Source organism: Pongo pygmaeus, chromosome 18, assembly GCF_028885625.2.
Source record: "Pongo pygmaeus isolate AG05252 chromosome 18, NHGRI_mPonPyg2-v2.0_pri, whole genome shotgun sequence".
Taxonomy (NCBI): Eukaryota; Metazoa; Chordata; class Mammalia; order Primates; family Hominidae; genus Pongo; species Pongo pygmaeus.
Window position 1 is genome coordinate 34,163,643 of NC_072391.2, and position 22,640 is coordinate 34,186,282.

Below are 22,640 nucleotides of genomic sequence, written 5' to 3' on the forward strand. Positions count from 1 at the left end.
ATATGGAATCTTAAAAACCAAACTCAGAGAAGCTAGTGTATATAGAATATATAAAAAAACTCTTATCAGTCAATAATAAAACAACTATTGACCAATTAAAAATGGACAAAAGATTTGAATAGACGTTTTCCATAGAAGATATACAATTTGCCAATTTGTTCAATTTCATTAGTTGCTAAGATAATGCAAGTCAAACTACAATTAATATTAATTGACACTCACTAGAATGGCTATACCAAAGATACAATGAGAAATGTTAGAAAAGAAGTGGAGAATATGGAACTCACATATGCTGCAAATAGGAATGTAAAATATTGCGCCACCTTGAAAACAAAACAATATGAAATAAAATTGTGGCTATCCCTCAAAATGTTGCACATAAAATGACTACAGGACACAAAAGTTCCAACCCAAAGTTAGTATGCAAAAGGAATGACATTCCTGTAGTCATACAAAGACTCTTATATGAATGCTCATAACATGTGGTAATGTCCATGCAATAGAACGCTACTTGCCATCCAAGAGGAATGATGTAATGATGCGAGCTATAACAGAAATGAAACCCAAAAACATTAGGCTAAGTGAAAGAAACCAGTCCCAAAACACCACATAATTCATGATCCTGGCTATTAGAACTCTGATAATAGGCTCATCTATAGAGACATAAAATTGATTGTTGTCTAGATCTGACATGGCAAAGACGAATGTAAATAGGATGCATTTTCCTCTTAAAAGATACAAATATTCTAAACTTAGGTGGTAATTAAGCTCGCATGGCTCTATAAGTATTCTAAATAGCTTGGAGTTGCACTTAAAATATGTGATTATATTATATAAAATATACCTCAGTAAAGCGTTTTAAAGAATCAACATGTCAACATACACTAAGGTTGTTTTAGACTTTCAGAAACCCAAGGCACAGATTGTAAAAATGAAATCTATGTCTTGTCCATTGCAAAGCATAATAAAGAAAAGGGAGGCGGCAAGCTAACACGCAAAGGTTTGGTCACTGATGCAGGGGCATTAATGGGCAGGAACCATGTGATTCGTTGAACCAGGTCAGAAAAGCAAAGGAAATGATCGTAATTTATTGAAGACTACTCTGACTCAGGGTGACTCAGATTTTTAGGAATGTGAAAGCTGTACTCGTAGGGTTGGGCATATTTCTTATCAGACTCAGCTCAAAAGAGTCATCTCATAGAAAGGTTACCAACGACTCTCCTGTCCGCAGTTGCCTGGAGTTTTGCAGTTGTCTACCGCCAGTCCTAAAACTGCATTGCAGTCATTCATTAGAAACCCAGTGTAACACTCAAATCCAACACGAAACCCCACATTTCATGACTACCGCATTCAATAATTTGCCTTTTTTTCTTCATTTTTTGACCAGCTCTCTCCATTCCCTCTGTTTGTAGCCCTACCTGGCCCAGCTGGTTCTGGAGCAAAATTGTCCACCTCGGGAGCTTGGGCTGCTGGTCCACGTGCCGCACCGGGCGCCCCCGTTGGCCAGCGCAGGAGCTGTTGGGGATCTGGCTCTCGCAGGGCGCAGATGGCCCCTGACAGTCCCAGGAGCCCGTGGCCGCGTCGCAGGGGCTCGCATCTGCGCTGGAAACTGCGCCTGGTAGAGAAGGAGCAGAGGGACGCCCGCCCCACCCTCCACTCTGCACCGTCAGCCAAGAAAACCCAATTCCAATTCCGAAATAAAAGGATGCAGAGGTGCTCGACTAGCTCCAGCCCTTCCTGCTGCCGGCCCTAAAAGGGTGGCCCCGCTATCCCCAAGGCTCAAGGAGCTTCCCTGCCGAGGAGCCCCGCGACTCCCCCGAACTGCGTTTGCCAAGCGCCAGGTGGGGCAGACGGGAGCACCGCCCTCTTGGCCGCATCCAGCCTGGTGGTGGAGACCGCGAAGCCGGTTTCTCTTTCTTCCTCCAGTACCCAGGAAAGTCTGACGCCGGGAAAATACCCCGCCCCGGGTAGGGGCGACCTCAGTAGCTCCAAGGATCTATCTCCCAGAAGCCCTATAGAAGTGCCCTGCAAGACCTGACCTGCTGAGGCCCCTTCCTTCCACCCTTTACTCCCTGGGGCACCCATTATTCCCCTGCGAGCCTCACTAGGTTATTCCTGCGTACCCCGCATTGGCCTCCGGCCTTAGAGCACCCTCGAGTTTTCCCCACCCAGAACGTGGGGACTCCACAATTATTCCCCTCCAAAGACTCCTCCCAAACCTGTATCCTAGCATCAGCGAAGCTGACATACCGCGGCGACCGCCCAGGCTGCCCCTTCCCCGCCCCAACCACCTCGGAGTCTCCACAATGAGTTCCCCAGGTCGAGGGCTGTACTGAGACCCCCACACAGCGACCCCGACACACAGGACGACCCTCCAGCACTCCCTCCGACATCCCGCCCACCCTACAGGGGAGACCAGGCCCCACCCTCCACTCAGGCGATGGCTTCCCCCCACCACCCCTAAAAGGATGCTTTCCCGGAGACCACGCACAGGGCGCCTGTGTCACACAGGGGTGACCCTATGAATCCCTCGCCAGACATCCTCGCGCCCTCTCCAGAGGGAGACTGCACAAGTGGAGAACTCCCCTGGAGAGGATCCTCAGACACCATCCTCAAAGCCACTACCCAGAATCAGAAAGACCCAAGGGAGAATCGTGGCCACAAAATCCATGTCCACACATGCACTCCTCCAGTCCGGCATCTCCAGGGCCCCCACTCATGGCCACCTCACCCCATGGTGACCTCAAAACGCTCTCCCTACATTGCAGGGAAAAGAAAGGGAGAGTCCAGCCAAACTTCCCGCAGGAGAATCCATTTTCCTTTTATTCGTTATGCAATGGAGCTAAAGTGCAGGGCAAGAAGGGTTTTATAGAAAATTTTAAGTTCTTATGTATAGGTTTGCATGGAAATTTAAACATTTAATGATAGGGATAATAAATAATAAACCCATCCTAAGTGCATTATAGCTAAGTTTCAGCAATTCTTATTTTGCCATTTATTTTCAACTATCAACTCTAAATATCCTAGTAGTATTTTAAATCAAATAGAAAATACAATATCATTAATTTTGGAAGAATTTAAGTAAGTATATCTAACAAGTGAAGATAAAAAAGAAAATATCATTATCTCATCTAATACAATTTTTAACAGATCAATTTGTGTATTCACCAAAGAGTAGACTCTACAACCACTGAAGGCTTTGCATGAAATGTTTTCACAGGTTTAGTCTAATATTTCATCTTCAGACACAAAATATCAATACATGAAAATATTCAATTACTTATAAAGGCCCACAGATTATGGTTGGAGGAGGAAATCGCAAACCGACAGTGGGATATTCCAAACCACTGCACTGTGAAAGTAAACTCAAGAAAGAAAATAGGGATTCCTATTGTTCCTGATAAAAGGAAAGGAAAGGTAACTCCCAGAAAGCCACTGCCTCACTTTGCCATATTCAAATGTCTAGAAAAAGGCACAGGTCTGGCCGTACCCAAAGAAAGATGAGGATTCAAGGTGTAACAAAAGACAGCAGGGATCATGGGGTATCTTAGATTTCTACCCCCAACATCCACCCTTGCACAAAAACTTGATCTAACATCTCACATTGGTGGGGATCTGGTGTTCTTGTTAGAAAAAAAAAAAAATAGTCTCAGAAAGTGTTTCCCTTGTAGACTCTGGGGCAGTTGATCTTCAGCACTTTCTATTTTGGAAGCCAGAAAATTCCTTCTTGATTGAGAAGGGGGGCAGTCCTGTGCACCATAGGATTCCCGTTGTTGACTGCACGTCAGTGGGTGCAACCAGTTATTGCAACCAATGTCTGGACAAACTTCCTCAGGATGCAGAGGCTGCTCCCATGAGAACCACTGCTCCTCTCCATATGTGAACAGACTGACAGATGCAGGCAGCACCAGTAATCTCTTGAACCACTGAGGTGCACTGGAAAATGTGAGTTGTGGTGTGTCCCTGTGTTAGAATTATTGAGAGGCTTTTGTTTTTTTGACAAGTGCTGAGATCACACAATGCACCAGGGCAAGATTAGCTGGGAAAATGATCTTCTGATAGTGTTTTGAACCCAGATGTTCCTCCTTTGTTGTTTTCCCGGAACTGGGTAAATTCAGTTTTCACTTCTGCAGCTCCCCTAACAATCCCAAGGCCAGGTCTTCTACTGCTTCCCTAAGTGGCTTTCCTACTGCTTCCCTCTAGGTGACCTGGGGGAAGATGAGCTGATTTCATCTCTTCCTTTATATTCGTGATGTAGGGGCCTCATTTCACATGCACAGATTCCCTCCAAAGACTAGAGAGCAGGACTGAGCCACCCTGGTGCTTGCAGTAATGACAGCCTTGTCCCGATGCCACTCTCTCTTCCCACTATTGTTGAATTTTGGGCCATCATGTATTCAGTGCCTCAGTGGACAGAGAACCAAACCCAGGTGCTCTCACAAATCTGGAGCTGATTCTAAAGCTTTTTGAGCTCCAGCTCAGCTCAGACCACTGGCACCTGCTTAAGACTGTGGGTGACTCTGGACACCACTGGCACTTGTTTGACACTGTGGGTGACTGGACTCTGAGCTGGGATGTGCAGTGTCCATGTGACACTCCTTCTCCCCAAGAGTCGTTCAACAACGTGGCACCCTAGGAATGCCATCTGGACCCAGTGGAAGAGGAAGGGCAGGAAGCACCTGGCACCCACTGTTCATACCACCGTCACCCAGTTCCACAATGTGGCTAACTGGAAGATGTTTCCTCTTGATGAAAATCCTAAACACTAACAACAACAAAAAAAAAAAAAAAGAAAAGAAAAGAAAAAAAGAAAATCCTAATTTTTTTTTCAGCAGGACAAGTGATATTTTCTTTTCTTTATTGTTGAGAAGTTCAGGATCTTATAAGGCTAATTTCTCTCTTTAAGATAAGATGGCATTAGTGCACCGAATACCAATGAAATTCATGCTGATAGCCCTTTTCGTAGCAGCGGCATCTTGATGCAAGTCTTTGTATTCACACGGCCATGACATAGCCTAGAAAATTCAATCAAAGAGAAAACAAGTACAATTTTAAAAAGGGCTCCAACATTTTTTAAAAGGCATCGCTGATGAGAAGCCACACATACAGATTCCTTTAGATGGTTCCTTTGCAGCTGCTTTGGCTGAGGTTTACAGGGCCAGGGTCTGAGGATGCTACTCCCTGCCCATTCACTAAGGTGATCTCCTTTAAGGGCTATGAATAGATTGCCAGAGCCAAGAGGAATTTATTTTATTATGTTATTTTAAAATTGGGCTCATTGCTTGATGATACTGTCACATAAAAAATAAAATAGGACTCCTAAAGATTTCAAGAGTATTGTGACAAGCACATAAGAAAAATATCATTTGTTACCTGTGCACATCTTACCTGTGTATATGTTCCTTCAACATAATAAACATAAACTTGTGCCAAAAAATCAGTTTACTCAGCAATTCAAATTCTCCCCAATCCTTGTTAGTTACTATATACTCAAAGCAAATTTTAATGAGGCAGGTGTGTGCTGGACTGTCTTGGAACACCCAAGAAGTCTCATGACTGAAACACCAAAAGGTGCTACTTTACATGCACATTGTGGTAGAAAAATGTATTATTCTAAAGTACCACCAAGATACCAGAGAAAGTGGCAATTTTAAACATCTGTATTTCAGTGGTAATTTTCCTGTATACTCACCAAGAGTCATACGCCATAAATCATACGTTGCCCCATGAAAGTTACCATTTTCATTAAAAACCCATGTCCTTCCTACCCAGTACTTGAAACACTGGCACCTTATACAGTCTAAGTACAAGTCTTTCAGCCACTACTGCTTTGTCTAATAAACTCATGGGACTGCACCATGATATATACAGTAGATAATAACACGAATTTGCAAACTGCATAAGTAAAAGACAGTCAAGAGCAGTAAGTGTACTGTGTATGTAGATATAATTAGGAATACTATTGCATTTATTCACGTATCGTTATGTGAATGTAGATATAATGTAGATATAATGTATTGTTATGTGAATGGGTAGAGGTTAAAAATAAAACCCATTAAGAACAGACTAAATTTAATTAACAACATTCTGAATTATGGTCACAGCAGAAAGGATATCAATACATTTTTAAGAATATGGATCCTTGACTGGGCACGGTAGCTCACGCCTGTAATCCCAGTAATTTGGGAGACTGAGGCGGGTGGATCACCTGACGTCAGGAGTTAGAGACCAGCCTGACCAACATGGAGAAACCCTGTCTCTACTAAAAATACAAAATTAGCCAGTGGTGGCGCATGCCTGTAATCCCAGCTACTCAGGAGGCTGAGGCAGGAGAATCACTTGAACCCGGGAGGCGGAGGTTGCAGTGAGCTGAGATTGCACCATTGCACTCCAGCTTGGGCAACAAGAGTGAATCTCTGTCTCATAAATAAATAAATAAATAAATAAATAAATAAATAAATGACTATGGATCCTTGTATAAACCATACAAGAAAAGAAATATTTTGCCAAAGAAATAGAAGTGTTTTGGTCTGTTAATTTTAAGGCTTTCATTTTCCTAATCACTACTTAACATGATTTTGTCACAGACGCTGGCTTCTGTGGCCAATGGAAAACTCCACTAAGTGACTTCACATACTTACCTTCAGTTTCTGTGCTTTATCTTTGTGAAGAAGATGAAATAGAAAATACACACCATGGTCATTTGCCAAGATCAAATGACGCAGGTCAAAGTAATATTTTGCATAAACACTGGCAGACACATGAATATTAAACTCAAGTAGCTCCAAGAAACACTTCTCCATCTTGCTCCTGGGGTAGAAGAAACACAATTAAACCAATAAGACAGTTCTAGTCAAGTGGGTTAACTTAAAAAATATCATTCTGAGCTGCTAGGATGCTCTAAATTCTGTTTTGAAACAAAGGCTGCCTGGTCGGGTTCCTACACTAATGTCCAAGAAAGACACAGTTGCTTTGGGTCTCTTCTGCATCCCAGCACCCCAAGTTTGGGATGAGGGAAAGGTGGTAGCCTCTTCTGCACTCCTGCTGCGGACTCAGGGCTCATTCTTGAGAGTTCCCTTAGGGCAGCTGCACAACTCAGACTCCATGCTCACTCACGAGCCCTGCAATAGCAATCACATGACAAGAATGATGGGTGCCATTTATTAGCTCAGAAGGATCTCCAGGCATTTTTACCAGGACAATAACAGAAAGGGGCTTACTGAAGTAGAGAAGCACCAACAGGAGGACTGGGCACATCACCAAGGCAACAAATGGACCCATGGAGAGCCATCCTATTATCTCAGAGGAGGAAAAACTCTAAGGCTACAAGAAGGATTCATCCTAAATAAATACCTAAGCAAGCTACATTCCATGGCAAAAAGAATCCACTTCCCTCTGCTCCAGCCCACAAGGCTATGTCAAGGGGTCATAAAGCAAGTTTCTGCTCACCTTAGTATTATGAAGAGTTGAAACTGCCACTATGACAGGGCAAGGATATTCTTTAAAGTTTGAAAGGCAGAAAAATCAAGGAGAGACATTTTGGCTAGACTAAACCCATTTTATGATGTGATTTCTAGTAGGGCCCTGGCCTTATACACGCAGTGTTGCTCCTGAGTTGGGAATGCAACCCTGAAGTGCTCAGCATCTGTCACCCCTGGCCAGAACGGGATGTGGGGGAGTTGAATGCAGTGGGAAAGGAAAGGGCTGGGACCCATCCTCTGCCACAAGGTCATCCAGCCATCCTCACCAAGGCTAAATTAATAGGTACACAGGGTAAATCTGGCTGCTTTCAGAGTAACCTCTGTAATGAGTTAATTGCTTAAAAATGATCAGTATCTGAACAATATATTTGGTTTCTTGGTTTGAAAGCTCTAATATTTTACCCACTGGCTAAGTCAACAAATGCTTGATGTTCTCCTGTTAAGGGGACAGTCAGACTATGAGCCAAGATGTGGTGATCTCATTTGCTGAACTTAAAACCCAGCTGAACCTACTTCTAAAATTAATTTCCTGTTCACATGTCCATAAGCCTATAGAAATGTAAATCAAATAATATTTGGATAGACAGCTGATCAGGACCCGAGTTACTACAGGAATTAATAGCACTTCATGATCCCTTTTTATTTTCTCCACTAGTACATTGTAACTGTGTAGAAATACAGTACTTCACAGAATTAACATGTCTATTAATAGAAGTTTAATCACTGAAGAAAAGCATTCTGTATATAGAATATGCATCTTCTGGGCTTTGTGGTTTTTTTTATTATTATTATACTTTAAGTTCTAGGGTACATGTGCACAATATGCAAGCTAGTTACATATGTATACATGTGCCATGCTGGTGCGCTGCACCCACCAACTCATCATCCAGCATTAGGTATATCTCCCAATGCTATCCCTCCCCCGTCCCTCCACCCCACAACAGTCCCCAGAGTGTGATGTTCCCCTTCCTGTGTCCATGTGTTCTTATTGTTCAATTCCCACCTATGAGTGAGAATATGTGGTGTTTGGTTTTTTGTTCTTGTGATAGTTTACTGAGAATGATGATTTCCAATTTCATCCATGTCCCTACAAAGGACATGAACTCATCATTTTTTATGGCTGCATAGTATTCCATGGTGTATATGTGCCACCTTTTCTTAATCCAGTCTATCATTGTTGGACATTTGGTTTGGTTCCAAGTCTTTGCTATTGTGAATAGTGCCGCAATAAACATACGTGTGCATGTGTCTTTATAGCAGCATGATTTATAGTCCTTTGGGTATATACCCAGTAATGGGATGGCTGGGTCAAATGGTATTTCTAGTTCTAGATCCCTGAGGAATCGCCACACTGTCTTCCACAATGGTTGAACTAGTTTACAGTCCCACCAACAGTGTAAAAGTTTTCCTATTTCTCCACATCCTCTCCCGCACCTGTTGTTTCCTGACTTTTTAATGATTGCCATTCTAACTGGTTTGAGATGCTATCTCATTGTGGTTTTGATTTGCATTTCTCTGATGGCCAGTGATGGTGAGCATTTTTTCATGTGTTTTTTGGCTGCATAAATGTCTTCTTTTGAGAAGTGTCTGTTCATGTCCTTCACCAACTTTTTGATGGGGTTGTTTGTTTTTTTCTTGTAAATTTGTTTGTATTCATTGTAGATTCTGGATATTAGCCCTTTGTCAGATGAGTAGGTTGCGAAAATTGTCTCCCATTTTGTAGGTTGCCTGTTCACTCTGATGGTAGTTTCCTTTGCTGTGCATAAGCTCTTTAGTTTAATTACATGCCATTTGTCAATTTTGGCTTTTCTTGCCATTGCTTTTGGTGTGCTAAACATGAAGTCCTTGCCCATGCCTATGTCCTGAATGGTAATGCCTAGGTTTTCTTCTAGGGTTTTTATGGTTTTAGGTCTAACATTTAAGTCTTTAATCCATCTTGAATTGATTTTTGTATAAGGTGTAAGGAAGGGATCCAGTTTCAGCTTTCTACATATGGCTAGCCAGTTTTCCCAGCACCATTTATTAAGTAGGGAATCCTTTCTCCATTGCTTGTTTTTCTCAGGTTTGTCAAAGATCAGATAGTTGTAGATATGCAGCGTTATTTCTGAGGGCTCTGTTCTGTTCCATTGATCTATATCTCTGTTTTGGTACCAGTACCATGCTGTTTTGGTTACTGTAGCCTTGTAGTATAGTCTGAAGTCAGGTAGCGTGATGCCTCCAGCTTTGTTCTTTTGGCTTAGGATGACTTGGTGATGCGGGCTCTTTTTTGGTTCCATATGAACTTTAAAGTAGTTTTTTCCAATTCTGTGAAGAAAGTCATTGGTAGCTTGATGGGGATGGCATTGAATCTGTAAATTACCTTGGGCAGTAAGGCCATTTTCAAGATATTGATTCTTCCTACCCATGAGCATGGAATGTTCTTCCATTGGTTTGTATCCTTTTTTATTTCCTTGAGCAGTGGTTTGTAGTACTCCTTGAAGAGGTCCTTCACATCCCTTGTAAGTTGGATTCCTAGGTGTTCTCTTTGAAGCAATTGTTAAAGGGAGTTCACTCATGATTTGGCTCTCTGTCTGTTATTGGTGTATAAGAATGCTTGTGATTTTTGTACATTGATTTTGTATCCTGAGACTTTGTTGAAGTTGCTTATCAGCTTAAGGAGATTTTGGGCTGAGACAATGGGGTTTTCTAGATATACAATCATGTCATCTGCAAACAGGGACAATTTGACTTCCTCTTTTCCTAATTGAATACCCATTATTTCCTTCTCCTGCCTAATTGCCCTGGCCAGAACTTCCAACACTAAGTTGAATAGGAGTGGTGAGAGAGGGCATCCCTGTCTTGTGCCAGTTTTCAAAGGGAATGCTTCCAGTTTTTGCCCACTCAGTATGATATTGGCTGTGGGTTTGTCATAGATAGCTCTTATTATTTTGAGATACGTCCCATCAATACCTAATTTATTGAGAGTTTTTAGCATGAAGGGCTGTTGAATTTTGTCAAAGGCCTTTTCTGCATCTATTGAGATAATCATGTGGTTTTTGTCTTTGGTTCTGTTTATATGCTGGATTACATTTATAGATTTGCATATATGGAACCAGCCTTGCATCCCAGGGATGAAGCCCACTTGATCATGGTGGATAAGCTTTTTGATGTGCTGCTGGATTCAGTTTGCCAGTATTTTATTGAGGATTTTTGCATCAATGTTCATCAAGGATATTGGTCTAAAATTCTCTTTTTTGGTTGTGTCTCTGCCCGGCTTTGGTATCAGGATGATGCTGGCCTCATAAAATGAGTTAGGGAGGATTCTCTCTTTTTCTATTGATTGGAATAGTTTCAGAAGGAATGGTACCAGTTCCTCCTTGTACCTCTGGTAGAATTCGGCTGTGAATCCATCTGGTCCTGGACTCTTTTTGGTTGGTAAGCTATTGATTATTGCCAGAATTTCAGCTCGTTATTGGTCTATTCAGAGATTCAACTTCTTCCTGGTTTAGTCTTGGGAGCGTGTATGTGTCGAGGAATTTATCCATTTCTTCTAGATTTCCTAGTTTATTTGTGTAGAGGTGTTTGTAGTATTCTCTGATGGTAGTTTGTATTTCTGTGGGATCGGTGGTGATATCCCCTTTATCATTTTTTATTGCATCTATTTGATTCTTCTCTCTTTTTTTCTTTATTAGTCTTGCTAGCGGTCTATCAATTTTGTTGATCCTTTCAAAAAACCAGCTCCTGGATTCATTAATTTTTTGAAGGGTTTTTTGTGTCTCTATTTCCTTCAGTTCTGCTCTGATTTTAGTTATTTCTTGCCTTCTGCTAGCTTTTGAATGTGTTTGCTCTTGCTTTTCTAGTTCTTTTAATTGTGATGTTAGGGTGTCAATTTTATCTTTCCTGCTTTCTCTTGTGGACATTTAGTGCTATAAATTTCCCTCTACACACTGCTTTGAATGCGTCCCAGAGATTCTGGTATGTTGTGTCTTTGTTCTCGTTGGTTTCAAAGAACATCTTTATTTCTGCCTTCATTTGGTTATGTACCCAGTAGTCATTCAGGAGCAGGTTGTTCAGTTTCCATGTAGTTGAGCAGTTTCCAGTGAGATTCTTAATCCTGAGTTCTAGTTTGATTGCACTGTGATCTGAGAGACAGTTTGTTATAATTTCTGTTCTTTTACATTTGCTGAGGAGAGCAAGACCACATACTTCCAAGTATGTGGTCAATTTTGGAATAGGTGTAGTGTGGTGCTGAAAAAAATGTATATTCTGTTGATTTGGGGTGGAGAGTTCTGTAGATGTCTATTAGGTCTGCTTGGTGTAGAGCTGAGTTCAATTCCTGGGTATCCTTGTTGACTTTCTGTCTCATTGATCTGTCTAATGTTGATAGTGGGGTGTTAAAGTCTCCCATTATTAATGTGTGGGAGTCTAAGTCTCTTTGTAGGTCACTCAGGACTTGCTTTATGAATCTGGGTGCTCCTGTATTGGGTGCATATATATTTAGGATAGTTAGCTCTTCTTGTTGAATTGATCCCTTTACCATTATGTAATGGCCTTCTTTGTCTCTTTTGATCTTCGTTGGTTTAAAGTCTGTTTGATCAGAGACTAGGATTGCAACCCCTGCCTTTTTTTGTTTTCCATTTGCTTGGTAGATCTTCCTCCATCCTTTTATTTTGAGCCTATGTGTGTCTCTTCACGTGAGATGGGTTTCCTGAATACAGCACACTGATGGGTCTTGACTCTTTATCCAGTTTGCCAGTCTGTGTCTTTTAATTGGAGCATTTAGTCCATTTACATTTAAAGTTAATATTGTTATGTGTGAATTTGATCCTGTCATTATGATGTTAGCTAGTTATTTTGCTCGTTAGTTGGTGCAGTCTCTTCCTAGTCTCGATGGTCTTTACATTTTGGCATGATTTTGCAGCGGCTGGTATCGGTTGTTCCTTTCCATGTTTAGCTGTTCCTTCAGGAGCTCTTTTAGGGCAAGCCTGGTGGTGACAAAATCTCTCAGCATTTGCTTGTCTGTAAAGGATTTTATTTCTCCTTCACTTATGAAGCTTAGTTTGGCTGGATATGAAATTCTGGGTTGAAAATTCTTTTCTTTAAGAATGTTGAATATTGGCCCCCACTCTCTTCTGGCTTGTAGAGTTTCTGCCAAGAGATACGCTGTTAGTCTGATGGGCTTCCCTTTGAGGGTAACCCGACCTTTCTCTCTGGCTGCCCTTAACATTTTTTCCTTCATTTCAACTTTGGTGAATCTGACAATTATGTGTCTTGGAGTTGCTCTTCTCGAGGAGTATCTTTGTGGCGTTCTCTGTATTTCCTGAATCTAAATGTTGGCCTGCCTTGCTAGATTGAGGAAGTTCTCCTGGATAATATCCTGCAGAGTGTTTTCCAACTTGGTTCCATTCTCCCCGTCACTTTCAGGTACACCAATCAGACGTAGATTTGGTCTTTTCACATAGTCCCATATTTCTTGGAGGCTTTGCTCTTTTCTTTTTATTCCTTTTTCTCTAAACTTCCCTTCTCGCTTCATTTCATTCATTTCATCTTCCATCGCTGATACCCTTTTTTCCATTTGATCACATCTGCCCCTGAGGCTTCTGCATTCTTCACGTAGTTCTCAAGCCTTGGTTTTCAGCTCCATCAGCTCCTTTAAGCACTTCTCTGTATTGGTTATTCTAGTTATACATCCTTCTAAATTTTTTTCAAAGTTTTCAACTTCTTTGCCTTTGGTTTGAATATCCTCCCGTAGCTCGGAGTAATTTGATCGTCTGAAGCCTTCTTCTCTCAGCTCGTCAAAGTCATTCTCCGTCCAGCTTTGTTCTGTTGCTGGTGATGAACTGTGCTCCTTTGGAGGAGGAGAGGCACTCTGCTTTTTAGAGTTTCCAGTTTTTCTGCTCTGTTTTTTCCCCATCTTTGTGGTTTTATCTACTTTTGGTCTTTGATGATGGTGATGTACAGATGGGTTTTTGGTGTGGATGTCCTTTCTGTTTGTTAGTTTTCCTTCTAACAGACAGGACCCTCAGCTGCAGGTCTGTTGGAGTACCCAGCCTTGTGAGGTGTCAGTCTGCCCCTGCTGGGGGGTGCCTCCCAGTTAGGCTCCTCGGGGGCCAGGGGTCAGGGACCCACTTGAGGAGGCAGTCTGCCCGTTCTCAGATCTCAAGCTGCATGCTGGGAGAACCACTGCTCTCTTCAAAGCTGTCAGACAGGGACATTTAAGTCTGCAGAGGTTACTGCTGTCTTTTTGTTTGTCTGTGCCCTGCCCCCAGAGGTGGAGCTTACAGAGGCAGGCAGGCCTCCTTGAGCTGTGGTGGGCTCCACCCAGTTCGAGCTTCGGGCTGCTTTGTTTACCTAAGCAAGCCTGGGCAATGGCGGGCGCCCCTCCCCCAGCTCGCTGCTGCCTTGCAGTTTGATTTCAGACTGCTGTGCTAGCAATCAGCGAGACTCTGTGGGCATAGGACCCTCTGAGCCAGGTGCAGGATATAACCTCCTGGTGCGCCGTTTTTAAGCCCGTCGGAAAAGCGCAGTATTCTGGCGGGAGTGACCCGATTTTCCAGGTGCCCTCTGTCACCCCTTTCTTTGACTAGGAAAGGGAACTCCCTGACCCCTTGCGCTTCCTGAGTGAGGCAATGCCTCGCCCTTCTTCAGCTCACGCACGGTGTGCGCACCCACTCACCTGCGCCCACTGTCTGGCACTCCCTTGTGAGATGAACCCGGTACCTCAGATGAAAATGCAGAAATCACCTGTCTTCTGCGTCGCTCACGCTGGGAGCTCGCTTTGTGGTTTTTTAAAATGGCTAGATGATTGAATGGCATAACCTTTACAGACACAGCAAATTTTCGGAATAGCGGCTACTCAGTTTAACTTACTCTTTAGAAAGGAAAGATATTCTAGGAAGACACATAGATGTTGGAAAATTTTAAGAAAAATCTGATAGACACCAATTTTTAACTATTCAATTTACACTCAAAATGGGACCACTGCAAACAGTCAACAGCAGGGGGCTGAGACAAATGTCTATTAAGAGCTTTGGTATAATGCTTTTCTTTTTTTTTCCTTTTTTATTTTTTGCGACGGAGTCTCGCTGTTTCGCCCAGACCGGACTGCAGTGGCGCTATCTCGGCTCACTGCAAGCTCTGCCTCCCGGGTTCACACCATTCTCCTGCCTCAGCCTCCCCAGTAGCTGGGTCTACAGGCACCTGCCACGGCGCCCGGCTAATTTTTTTGTATTTTTAGTAGAGACGGGGTTTCATTGTGTTAGCCAGGATGGTCTTGATCTCCTGACCTCGTGATCTGCCTGCCTTGGCCTCCGAAAGTGCTGAAATTACAGGCATGAGCCACTGCACCCGGCTGGTATAATGCTTTTCATCTTCCCAAGATCATAAACAGAAGCAGCGTGTTCCAAGCATAGCTCCTGGTGTTTCTCAGTTCACACACCAACAGCACTGTTTGGAACTGGTCTTCTTGGAGCTGGCCTCTGCCCTCACTGCTCCTGGAGCTCACTTCTGTGGAAACCTGCACATAGCCCTGCATGCTCTCTGATCTTGTGACTAGAACTCAGAGCCCCAGCCAGCTGAGCCGCATGTTTTGAGAACCATTCAGCTGCCATGATGGTAGAACTAAGTGTTCATGATTACAAATTTGAAACCGGCTTTGCAAAAATTGGAACTGAGAAAATCATGATAGTGAAAGAGAGCTGATCTAACTGACTTCATCTTGCTTCTAACCTCCAAGCTGTCCTTGTTCTTTCCTAGGCAGAGGCCAAACTAACTTCAGGAGAAACTTAGTTTATAGTTTAACTTTGAAACAAAGATGGTAACAGCCCTTTCCCAAAACAAACCTGCTTCCTGCCTGGGGACTGGACTGCCTTTCGAGGACTAACAAATTAGCCACAAGATTAGAAATTATGGTTTAGGAGTCATGTGGCTGAAGGCTGCAAGAGTCCGAACCTCCCCATATTGCTCCTCGGAATAACATCACTATTGTAAAACCTAAGATCAGTGCTTCAGATATTTTGCAGACCCTGTACTGGGATCAGGTGGCACCACCTCAATCAATAAACTTCGTTTATCTGATTTTGTGGCCCCCACCCAGGAGCCGATTCAGTGCAGGAGGACACCTTCCACTAACTGTGATTCCATCTCTGAATGATCAATCAGCACTCCCCACTTTCTGACTCCCTACCCACCAAATTATTCTTTAAAAAACTATCCCAGAGTTTTTGGAGAGACTAATTTGAGTAATAGTAAAACTCTGGTCTCCCATACAGCTGCCTCTGTGTGAATTAAACTCTTTATTGCAATTCCCCTGTCTTAATAAATCAGCTCTGGCTAGGCAGCAGGCAAGGAGAACTCAGGCAGTCACAAATCTTGCTTCCTTTGAGGGACCAGTTTGCAAAAGGATGACTATGATCAAGGCCACTTTAGTGTTTGGAACTTCCAAAGTAATTCCACTTGTTTCAAATTCATTTGCGGTCACACTCTTTGCTAAAATGGCTACCAGAAATATCACCATGATCACTTGGTTTATACTATTAGCAAAGTAATGGCAAAAATGTTTTTTTGTTTTTCTTTTTGAGACAAGATCTGGCTCCATCACCCAGGGCTAGAGTGCAGTGATGTGATCACAGTTCACTACAGCCTCAACTTCCCAGGCTCAGGCAATTCTCCCACCTCAGACTCCCAAGTAGCTGGGACTACTACAGCTGCCTGCCACCACACCCAGCTAATTTTTTAAAAAACATTTGGTACAGACAGGGTTCACTGTGTTACCCAGCAGGTCTTCAACTCCTGAGCTCAAGCGATCCACTCACCTCAGCCTCGTGAAGTGCTGGGATTACAGGCATGAGCCATTGAGCTCAGCTGCCAAGTGGTCATGTTTGAATGTAGATATACTCTGAGGTATATCTACAATAGACACTATATCTTCAATTGTAGACATACACTGAGGTGATTCTGAATGACAGTTTTATCTGGAGTCATAAGTAAAAGTCACAAAACTAACTCATGCCAATGCCTGGCATGATGTTGATCTGCTGCTGCTGCTCAATGTAAACAAAACTGCTCCCTTGTCTTGCACAGATGCAGGCTGCACAGCTATCCTCACTGTCTAGTGGGCACCTAGAAAGGCTCTGCTGGAAATGCCTCCCTGCTCACCCTGCCTGCCAGCTCCAGGGCCCTTCCCTTCACAGCAGTCATGAGGCCGGATTGGAAGGGAGCCCTGGTGAAGCTGTGTTTCAGTGTCGTGTTGATGCATCTTGGAGGAACCCCATGACTCTGCAAGGCTCTTCACACTCTCATGGGCAACTCCAGACACCTGAGTGCTGCTGCAGATGTCTCAGTACCCATGGAGCCTTGTGAGTGTGGTGGGCATGGGGTGATGCCCCAGAAATGCTTCTCACACTGCGGTTGGTGAACGCTGGAGCTTCTAACTCATCAGACCAATTTCCAAACACATGTAACACTCTCAGTGGGGAGGGGCCAGGGCACAGGAATCTGTGGCTATTTAACTTCATATCTCAAGGTTCCTATAAAAACAGATCTTTAGATAAAAGGGAGAAGAAAGGACCAGCAAAAGCAAATACACAATGGGTGACTGAAGTTGAAGCCATAACTTCCCCATAGTCCAGAGGCCTTATGACGTTAACAGTGGCCAATCATTTCAAAGGCCAGATGTTTGTCCCTTAAAAAGGGACTGAAACTGGCAGGCAGCTTCTCAAAAGTTATAAAGATATTTACTGTACTGTGTCATTCTGATAGTACACTTGTAAGAGGTTTGCCAAAAAACAATCAGAAAAATACTTTTCAATTTATCAAGCAGGTTATTACAACAATAACACATCAAGACCTACCCATTACTGCTGGAAAATACAAACTGTTACACTAAAGCTGGATAGAGAGAAGACTGTGGTCTTATACCTATTTCTTTTATCTGCACAATGAAACCTATAAAGATATTTCTTGCAGTGTTAACTTGGAGAGCAAATGGGGCATGGAAAATGGTTACAAATATCGCCAAAATTTTACAAACTCACATGTTCTCAACTGCAATGTCCTCGGGATTCTGGCTGTCATCCACACTCCACAGACCACGATTTCTCCCAACCTTGGAGGCAAGAAGCATGGCTCCGTGGACTATCTTTTTCCAATTAGTAGGACAAAGATCGATGTTAGCACTAGTTAAAAGTCGTTCAATGTACACCTGCAAAATAGAGCGCTGCTCTTTGATTTCAGTTCAGTTTATGTGTGGTGATACGAACATTTAAGAATGAAAGATTTCTTCTGGTTTTGACCAGAAAGTAAGTGCCTTTTAATTCTTATGTTCTGCAGAGACTTTGCTCAGACCAAGCAAGAGGCCAAATCACAATCATAGTGAGATACCTCTGCAGCCTACTCTGCCCGTAGACATTTCCAGATGAATTTCGGTCACAGGGATGACTGGACATCCCTGTAGGCATGAAGAGAGGCACCATCAGCACCTTCACACTCATGAAAAGCAGTACAAACTCAGGCCCAATGCAGATTAAGGTTGTTCAGGAAACACTCCAGTGCCGTCCGTGTGCGGCATCACACCTCCCTGGCAGGTAGATAGGAATTTTACAGGTGTGCCATGCTTGAATATGTAATATCCAAGTGATATTGAGAACACTGCTGTCTTCTCCTTTTCACAATAACTAACCCACTCTTGGGACACCAGCTGAGGAACTGCGGGTCAAGAGCACTTCCCAATGCCTGCTGTGCAGACAGCATGACAAGTGCAGGTCTCTGTGGCTCAGAAATAATCTCCATATTCAGTGCCTTGATAAGGAACGCATGTGTGTGAAAGGAGGGTCCTGCTCACAGCCCCTATTTTCCATGTCTCCACAATCACTTCATGAAAACTCATTTCTTGTCCTACAGTATCTGCATTCAGTCAATTCAGTTGGTTTGAAGGCAGAGACAGCTGTCGGCCTCTGTATCCCTGGAGTTCCTCTAAACCTGCCAAGTAGTTTGTGAGACAATCTCAGTAAGTATTTTCTATCTATCCAATCTCTATCCCATAAAGAACTGGGTGAGGGACCAGCTGCGTGAAGGTTACAGAGGTGAGCTGTGAGGCATTGCTACCCCAGAGGGTGCTCTGCAGAAAAGTATGTCTCTATGCTACTTGACGTCTTTGTATCAAGACCAAAGGAACACAGTTCATTTTAAGAGAGTTCATTTATTGTCTGAAGATTATCAGATTGGTGGCTCAGATCTGGCAATGTTCTCCAAACTCAAATGTGTTTTTAAAATCAAATGGCTGTTGAACGTGATATGTACATATGAGAGATTCTGTTCCCTTTCCCCCAACTCTGCACAATTGGGTGTCCTAGGAATGACCCTTCCTCCCAGGGTTCAACTCCACAGGACTCATTAGAGAGCACTTAAACAGCATTGGTGAGGCCTCACCTTCCTGTCACCTTTACTGGTAAGCTGGACCTGCTGACACTCACCGATACCTCTTGCCCTCCTGGGTCAGTGAGAAAGTTCCTTTTTTAACACCAACTCTTCTATCACCATGGTGGATCCCATCCCACTTTTGCAGAACACTGTTCCCCAAATCACCTCTTCTTGAAGACTTTCTCCCTCTCTGCCAGAAATTCCCCCCAATACAAATGTGTTTCCTGTTCCCATCCTGCTCCCCACAGCTCCCCAGAGGCATCTTCTCACTTGCTCACAGCATCAGGCCCTGTTGCCAGCTCCTCACCTCCCATCTCTCCTTAACCCACCTCACCCACCCCATCACTCACCTGAGACGCCCCTTCCCAAGGTCCTCAGAGTCTTGACACCTACAAACCAGAGCCCTTCACCCCAAGGACCCAATCCCCAAGCTGTCCCTAATCTTGTCTAAGCAATTGCCATTGGCCTAGCTCCTGGGGACTAATACTTACATGTGAGTTACCCTGTTCCAATCTGTGTGCAATCCCTCTAGGCCTACCTTCACTGGTAGCCTGCCTGCTTCAGATTCTGAGCCACCATGGGTCACGGCTCACCTATATCACCCTAGTAGCTTCTTGGTCCTCTTCTCTGCCCCAACCTTCCTCCTAACTATGGTCTACTCTCCCCAAAGCCGTCGCCATAACCTCTTCAATTAAGAACACTGCACTCCCCTGCTCAAGATCTACCATGAGTGCCCCCATCAAACTGGAATAAAACCTGAACTCCTTCCCATGGCCTGCAAGCCAAAAGGCTCTGTGAGCTGTGGCACTGCCTGTGCAGTCTTATCTCTTCCGTTCTTTCCTTCATTCCTCTCACCATGCGGGCCCCCTGCTGTTTGTTCCTTAAGCACACATGAAACATGTTCCTAGCTCAGTCTTTGCACTCATCCCACTGCCTGTCATGCCAGCACTCCTTATAGTCCTCGCTTTATATTCAGGGCACTGTTCAAATGTGACCTCTCTAGAGAGACTTTTCCTGATCATTCTGAAATAGTGAGCCCCTCTCATCCCTCTCTCTTTATCCTGCTTTATTGTTTTGCTATTTGCCATTACCTGAAAAAATGCTTTTCTCATTACAACATAAGCTCATAAAGACAAGGAATGTGTTCAACCTGTCCTCTTCTCTACCCCAGCACTTAGAAGAGTGGGACAGGGTCGGCATCCAGCGGGTGTTTATGGAACGGACAACTTCTTGCAGCATTTAGCACGGTGACCACAGCCTTTCCTATCTTGAACCCTTTGTTCTTCTTTTATTATCCTCTCGTGCTCTTCCTCCTCCCACTCTAGCCACTTTACTGGGGGCTTGTCCCTTACATGCTGGTTGTCCTTACAGAGCTATCTTCTGTCCTCTTTCTTTTCTTTTCCTTTTTAGAGGTGGGGACTTGCTATGCTGGCCAGGCTGGACACAAACTCCTGAACTCAAGTCATTCTCTTGCATCAGCCTCCCGAGTAGATGGGACTATAGGTGTGTCCCACCATGCCCGGCTTCTCCACTTTCATTCTAAACACTTTCTCTGCATTTGAGCAGCTACACTATTATTATTATTATTATTATTATTATTAGTAGTAGTAGTAGTAGTAGTATTTTGAGACAGAGTTTCACTCTTTTTGCCCAGGCTGGAGTGCAGTGGTGTGATCTCAGCTCACTGCAATCTCTGCCTCCCAGGTTCAAGCAATTGTCCTGCCTCAACCTCCCAAATGGCTGGGATTATAGGCATCCACCACCATGCACAGCTAATTTTTTTGTATTTTTTAATACAGACAGGGTTTCACCATGTTTGTCAGGCTGGTCTCGAACTCCTGACCTCAGGTGATCCATCTGCCTTAGCCTCCCAAAGTGCTGGGATTACAAGTGTGAGCCACCGCACCAAGCCTTCCGCAGCTACTCTCACTCCTCATTTCTTATTTCCAGCTCAGATTCATGCTCCAGTCCTATAGATCCAAATAATGACTGCACACGGCCACTCTCCTATCTTACAGGCACACCAAATTTAGCCTGTCTACAGTGAACTCCCCCTTCTTTCAATCCAGCTTTCCCTCCTGCATCTGCTCGCTCTCTCTCTAGCTGGAAGTACCACTCCTGCTTCCTGACAGCTGTGCTGAGCATGCCAAATGGCCTTCAGCTCCGTGAAAAGGCCTGCATCTGATCCATTGCCCATGGAGGGGTTTCTATGCAGGTGCCCAGCAAAAGCCTTCTCTTCTAAGCTCTAGCCGGATGCCAAAGGAGAGGCTACTGCTCTAATTATCTTTTCTCTCCCGGCTGCACGGTTGACATTCCTCTACAGGTTAGTGTGGGGAGGGGTAAAACAATCCCAGCCATCTGAAGAGGACTTCATATTCAGAATGAGTCTCACCACAGGAATTCTGTGAGAATGATGTAGAGGTAAGGACACAGCTACAGCTTAGCAGGCTAACTAGCAAAGCCTGTGTCCAAGCATTAACTGGTAGCACATTCCTGGGCAATTTCTGGAGCAGGCACAAGAGGTCAGCAGGAACAACAAAGCATTCAGAGCAGCAGCTCCCAGTCACAGCATATATCAGAAGTGCCCAGAGAATATGGCCTGGGACTCAGCTTAGATCTACATTGGAATCTGTTGAAGGAGAAACCAGAAATCTCTCCTGCTGCCTTTAATAGCAATTATTCTCTGATAAGAAAAGCAATTGCATCATTTTAAACCGTAATGATGATTAAACTCAAATATGTGTATTTACTTTGCTTGCACAGGTTTCTTTTAAAAGATCTGATGATAATTCCAGGAATCTACTTTTAGTTAGAAACACGGCCATACCCTGTGTAGGAGACCAGTTGTTAAAGATGCTTTATAGATAAGAAATATCTTACCAAAGCTACGATTGCACATGGAGGTGTTAGTTTTGTGACTAGAAAAAGAGTACAGAAATATCTGAAAATACAGTTGCGTTCGGGATCATGCTCGAAGGATTTCCCTGGAGCCTTTCCTTGCTGAAAGAAGAAAAAAGGCAACATAAATATCCACTCAAGAAAACTTTTTAAGTATTCTTAAGACGGCGGTGCTCCCATTTGTGCCCACATGTCCCTTAAAATAATTTGGATGGGATAAAATATCTTTCAGTTTTTAAAAATATAAACAGTGGGATCTTAAAATATTTTTGGTTTCCTATAAACAGAGATGCTAAGTGGCCCTGTGGCTATCACATATCTGAAGAAGGAAGTTTTAAAATTTTTATAGCATTTAAACTGATTTAAATTTAAATTGTTTTCTAATTCTATTCACAGAGATTGTGCATATTTGTCGACTATTTACAAATATTTATATTGTTTGCTGCTACAGAAAATTATCTTTTAAAATGATGCATTTTGTTATCTCGATGGTATATTTACTCCCCTTAGCACACTAATTAAACAAAGCTGCAAGTCAGCTCTTACTCCAGCATGCCCACTTGACAACACTCCTTATATAAGATGATTAGACACAACAGAGGCAAGACTTAAAGGTGGATGATTTTTACTTCAGCATGAACTAAACACAACTCTATGAGACAAAAATAGAACCTCAAAGAAAGTGACACTTACTGGAAGTGGATGTATTGGCTCGTCAAAAATAGCCAGAGATCTATTTGCATATCTATAAAATAAGAATGTGCATTTATGAAATTAATTTGGGAATTGTTAACATCTTAGTAAAGTATCTGCTGGGAGTAGGGCATGGAGGGTGGAGGGAGACACATCTTGTTTGCTTTGGTA

The 22,640-nt window shown here is 43.3% G+C and overlaps 1 protein-coding gene across 1 annotated transcript in view; it reads right to left on the minus strand.

The window, feature by feature from the left end:
• Window positions 1-4,829: 4,829 nt before the first annotated feature.
• LOC129015117 (cyclin-Y-like protein 1B) overlaps window positions 4,830-22,640 on the minus strand; it is a 32,430-nt gene continuing 14,619 nt past the window's right edge. The window contains exons 7-11 of the mRNA XM_054452744.1: window positions 22,470-22,521; window positions 21,759-21,878; window positions 17,495-17,661; window positions 6,642-6,810; window positions 4,830-5,015 (exon numbers count right to left, since the gene is read on the minus strand). Of these exons, the coding sequence (XP_054308719.1) occupies window positions 4,902-5,015; window positions 6,642-6,810; window positions 17,495-17,661; window positions 21,759-21,878; window positions 22,470-22,521 (622 nt within the window). The 3' untranslated portion in view covers window positions 4,830-4,901. The remainder of the gene's footprint in view (window positions 5,016-6,641; window positions 6,811-17,494; window positions 17,662-21,758; window positions 21,879-22,469; window positions 22,522-22,640) is intronic.